The following is a 5,249-nucleotide window of genomic DNA, read 5'->3' on the forward strand; positions in this document are numbered from 1 at the left end:
ATGGTGAAAATTTCTGGTTCTTTTGCATATAATGTGAGGATTTCTGGTTCTATTGCAAATACGGTAAGAAGTTCTGGTTCTATTGCAGGTATGGTAAGAAGTTCTGGTTCTATTGCAGATACGGTAAGACGTTCTGGTTCTATTGCAGGTATGGTGAGGATTTCTGGTTCTACTGCATATATGGTGAAGATTTCTGGTTCTATTGCAAATATGGTGAGGATTTCTGGTTCTATTGCAGCTATGTAAGAAGTTCTGGTTCTATTGCAAGTATAATAAGAAGTTCTGGTTCTATTGCAGCTATGTAAGAAGTTCTGATTTTATTGCAGTTACGGTAAGAAGTTCTGGTTTTATTGCAGATATGGTGAGGATTTCTGGTTCTATTGCAGGTATGTAAGAAGTTCTGGTTCTATTGCAGATATGGTAAGACGTTCTGGTTCTATTGCAGGTATGGTGAGGATTTCTGGTTCTACTGAATATGTGGTGAGGATTTCTGGTTCTATTGCAGATATGGTGAGGATTTCTGGTTCTATTGCATCTATGTAAGAAGTTCTGGTTCTATTGCAGGTATAATAAGAAGTTCTGGTTCTATTGCAGATATGGTAAGAAGTTCTGGTTTTATTGCAGATATGGTGAGGATTTCTGGTTCTATTGCAGGTATGGTAAGAAGTTCTGGTTCTATTGCAGGTATGGTAAGAAGTTCTGGTTCTATTGCAGATACAGTAAGAAGTTTTAATACTATTGCAGATACGGTAAGAAGTTCTGATTGTATCGCAGATATGGTGAGGATTTCCTGTTCTATTGCAGATATGGTGAGGATTTCTGGTTCTATTGCAAATATGATAAGAAGTTCTGGTTCTATTGCAGATATGGTGAGGATTTCTGGTTCTATTGCAGCTATGTAAGAAGTTCTGGTTCTATTGCAGATACGGTACGAAGTTCTAGTTTTATTGCAGATTCAGTAAGAAGTTCTGGTTTTATTGCAGATATAGTGAGGATTTCTGGTTCTATTGCATCTATGTAAGAAGTTCTGGTTCTATTGCAGGTATAATAAGAAGTTCTGGTTCTATTGCAGATATGATAAGAAGTTCTGGTTTTATTGCAGATATGGTGAGGATTTCTGGTTCTATTGCAAATACGATAAGAAGTTCTGGTTCTATTGCAGGTATGATAAGAAGTTCTGGTTCTATTGCAGATATGGTGAGGATTTCTGGTTCTTTTGCATATAATGTGAGGATTTCTGGTTCTATTGCAAATACGGTAAGAAGTTCTGGTTCTATTGCAGGTATTGTAAGAAGTTCTGGTTCTATTGCAGAAACAGTAAGAAGATTTAATACTATTGCAGATACGGTAAGAAGTTCTGGTTCTATTGCAGGTATGGTGAGGATTTCCGGTTCTATTGCATATATGGTGAGGATTTCTGGTTCTATTGCAGATATGGTGAGGATTTCTGGTTTTATTGCAAATACGGTAAGAAGTTGTGGTTCTATTGCAGGTATGGTAAGAAGTTCTGGTTCTATTGCAGATATGGTGAGGATTTCTGGTTCTGTTGCAGGTATGGTAAGAAGTTTTAATACTATTGCAGATACGGTAAGAAGTTCTGATTGTATTGCAGATATGGTGAGGATTTCTGGTTCTATTGCAGATATGGTAAGAAGTTCTGGTTCTATTGCAGCTATGTAAGAAGTTCTGGTTCTATTGCAGATACGGTAAGAAGTTTTAATACTATTGCAGATATGGTAAGAAGTTCTGATTGTATTGCAGATATGGTGAGGATTTCTGGTTCTACTGAATATATGGTGAGGATTTCTGGTTCTATTGCAGATATGGTGAGGATTTCTGGTTCTATTGCAGCTATGTAAGAAGTTCTGGTTCTATTGCAGGTATAATAAGAAGTTCTGGTTCTATTGCAGATACAGTAAGAAGTTTTAATACTATTGCAGATACGGGAAGAAGTTCTGATTGTATTGCAGATATGGTGAGGATTTCCGGTTCTATTGCACATATGGTAAGAAGTTCTGGTTTTATTGCAGATACTGTAAGAAGTTCTGGTTCTATTGCAGTTACGGTAAGAAGTTCTGGTTTTATTGCAGATATAGTGAGGATTTCTGGTTCTATTGCAAATACGATAAGAAGTTCTGGTTCTATTGCAGGTATGGTAAGAAGTTCTGGTTCTGTTGCAGGTATGGTAAGAAGTTTTAATACTATTGCAGATACAGTAAGAAGTTCTGATTGTATTGCAGATATGGTGAGGATTTCTGGTTCTATTGCAAATACGATAAGAAGTTCTGGTTCTATTGCAGGTATGTAAGAAGTTCTGGTTCTATTGCAGGTATAATAAGAAGTTCTGGTTCTATTGCAGATACAGTAAGAAGTTTTAATACTATTGCAGATACGGGAAGAAGTTCTGATTGTATTGCAGATATGGTGAGGATTTCCGGTTCTATTGCAAATACAGTAAGAAGTTCTGGTTCTATTGCACATATGGTAAGAAGTTCTGGTTCTATTGCAGATACTGTAAGAAGTTCTGGTTCTATTGCAGTTACGGTAAGAAGTTCTGGTTTTATTGCAGATATGGTGAGGATTTCTGGTTCTATTGCAAATACGATAAGAAGTTCTGGTTCTATTGCAGGTATGGTAAGAAGTTCTGGTTCTGTTGCAGGTATGGTAAGAAGTTTTAATACTATTGCAGATACAGTAAGAAGTTCTGATTGTATTGCAGATATGGTGAGGATTTCTGGTTCTATTGCAGCTATGTAAGAAGTTCTGGTTCTATTGCAGGTATAATAAGAAGTTCTGGTTCTATTGCAGATACGGTAAGAAGTTTTAATACTATTGCAGATACGGGAAGAAGTTCTGATTGTATTGCAGATATGGTGAGGATTTCTGGTTTTATTGCAAATACAGTAAGAAGTTCTGGTTTTATTGCAGATATGGTGAGGATTTCTGGTTCTATTGCAAATACGATAAGAAGTTCTGGTTCTATTGCAGGTATGGTAAGAAGTTCTGGTTCTATTGCAGATATGGTGAGGATTTCTGGTTCTATTGCAAATACGATAAGAAGTTCTGGTTCTATTGCAGGTATGATAAGAAGTTCTGGTTCTATTGCAGATATGGTGAGGATTTCTGGTTCTTTTGCAAATACGGTAAGAAGTTCTGGTTCTATTGCAGGTATTGTAAGAAGTTCTGGTTCTATTGCAGAAACAGTAAGAAGATTTAATACTATTGCAGATACGGTAAGAAGTTCTGGTTCTATTGCAGGTATGGTGAGGATTTCCGGTTCTATTGCATATATGGTGAGGATTTCTGGTTCTATTGCAGATATGGTGAGGATTTCTGGTTTTATTGCAAATACGGTAAGAAGTTGTGGTTCTATTGCAGGTATGGTAAGAAGTTCTGGTTCTATTGCAGATATGGTGAGGATTTCTGGTTCTATTGCAGATATGGTGAGGATTTCTGGTTCTATTGCAGCTATGTAAGAAGTTCTGGTTCTATTGCAGGTATAATAAGAAGTTCTGGTTCTATTGCAGATACAGTAAGAAGTTTTAATACTATTGCAGATATGGTAAGAAGTTCTGATTGTATTGCAGATATGGTGAGGATTTCTGGTTTTATTGCAAATACAGTAAGAAGTTCTGGTTTTATTGCAGATATGGTGAGGATTTCTGGTTCTATTGGAAATACGATAAGAAGTTCTGGTTCTATTGCAGGTAAGGTAAGAAGTTCTGGTTTTATTGCAGATACTGTAAGAAATTTTAATACTATTGCAGATACTGTAAGAAGTTCTGGTTCTATTGCAAATACGGTAGGAAGTTCTGGTTCTATTGCAGAAATGGTAAGAAGTTCTGGTTTTATTGCAGATACTGTAAGAAATTTTAATACTATTGCAGATACTGTAAGAAGTTCTGGTTCTATTGCAAATACGGTAGGAAGTTCTGGTTCTATTGCAGATATGGTAAGAAGTTCTGGTTCTATTGCAGATACGGTAAGAAGTTTTAATACTATTGCAGATACGGTAAGAAGTTCTGATTGTATTGCAGATATGGTGAGGATTTCTGGTTCTATTGCAGCTATGTAAGAAGTTCTGGTTTTATTGCAGTTACGGTAAGAAGTTCTGGTTCTATTGCAGATACAGCAAGAAGTAGTTTTAATTCTATTGCAGATACGGTATGAAGTTCTGGTTCTATTGCAGATACGGTAAGAAGTTCTTGTTCTATTGTAGATACGGTAAGAAGTTCTGGTTCTATTGCGGATATGGCGAGGCATTTTGGTTTTATTTTACAGAATCGCTGAGGGGTTCTGGTTCTATTACAGATACAGAGAGGTGTTTTTATTTTATTTACAGATAAGATGATGTTTTCTGGTTGTATTGACAAGATAAGAAGAGGCATTCCAGTATGTTCACAGGATACAGTAAAACTTTCGGATGCGTTAATAGGATTTATTCAAAATATTACGATTTCACTAACTGGATTTGTTTAATCTTTTACTATTGTATTCGACGGAGTTGAGGAATTATTCTCGGAGAAACTGTTTTATCGAAATGAGAAACGGTACTTTTAACTGGTTTAGTGGCCTCCAATTTAGAGATACAATGGCATTTAGAAGTTTGAAATGTTAATTATTCAAAGTTTGTTCCGACCCTTTCGTAATACTATGTTAAAACTTCAATATATTAAGTTTCATTAGATAGAAATCTGGCAAGAGTTTTTCTGGGCACAAAGAAGCTTGAAATGAACTTAACGACGACACCAGCAGAATATATTCTACCAACGTCGCAGTTTAGTATGCTTTTCTTTCTTCTCTACCTCTTCCTTTTTCATTTTGTTATCCCCTTCGATTAAACATGTGTTTCAAGTTGTATATTTATGTAATACGTCATTGGTCGAAGGAACGAGAATCTTTTGCTTCTGAGCAAATATGAGCATTCTACTTATTGTTTGTTCAATAGACTCATTTTCATTTCGTCGTGGAATCGGCAGATGGAAAACTTCAACAGGAATCTTGTTAACCGTTGAAGCTTTTCTATCAGCGCTTCGTGAGGGTTCTCTGGCTGGTGAAGGATGAAAGCGTTGTCATCTGCCCGATGTGCATCAGTCGTTTTCCATGCCGAAAAGTTCATTACGTCCATGCACGGTTCTTTACACCATTCGCCTAAGAATGAAATGCACGGCGGATTATTCGGAAAGCATTCCGCTTGCAACACGTTGTGCAAGTCCCACCAATGCGACAATTCGTGTAACTTTATCACT

General features: G+C 36.5%; 1 protein-coding gene across 1 annotated transcript; it reads left to right on the forward strand.

Annotated features, from left to right (window-relative positions):
- Nucleotides 1-4,075, forward strand: LOC136970065 (serine-rich adhesin for platelets-like). The gene is made up of 16 exons (XM_067264438.1): nt 1-88; nt 149-242; nt 298-386; nt 446-539; nt 595-599; nt 655-898; nt 984-1,162; nt 1,283-1,372; nt 1,493-1,647; nt 1,702-1,706; nt 1,822-2,300; nt 2,360-2,659; nt 2,779-3,078; nt 3,169-3,378; nt 3,498-3,707; nt 3,768-4,075. Exons 1-16 carry the CDS (start codon nt 1-3, stop codon nt 4,073-4,075), a joined length of 2,850 nt encoding a protein of 949 aa, XP_067120539.1.
- Nucleotides 4,076-5,249: the final 1,174 nt, after the last annotated feature.

This window comes from Centruroides vittatus, unplaced genomic scaffold, assembly GCF_030686945.1.
Source record: "Centruroides vittatus isolate TY-2023 unplaced genomic scaffold, ASM3068694v2 contig_1042, whole genome shotgun sequence".
Lineage (NCBI taxonomy): Eukaryota > Metazoa > Arthropoda > Arachnida > Scorpiones > Buthidae > Centruroides > Centruroides vittatus.

Coding starts and splice junctions, on each gene's coding strand:
- LOC136970065 (XM_067264438.1), top strand. CDS start 1: ATGGTGAAAATTTCTGGTTCTTTTGCATATAATGTGAGGATTTCTGGT. Junction 387..445: donor GATTTCTGGTTCTATTGCAG/GTATGTAAGAAG, acceptor GTTCTATTGCAG/GTATGGTGAGGATTTCTGGT. Junction 3,079..3,168: donor AAGTTCTGGTTCTATTGCAG/GTATGATAAGAA, acceptor GTTCTATTGCAG/GTATTGTAAGAAGTTCTGGT.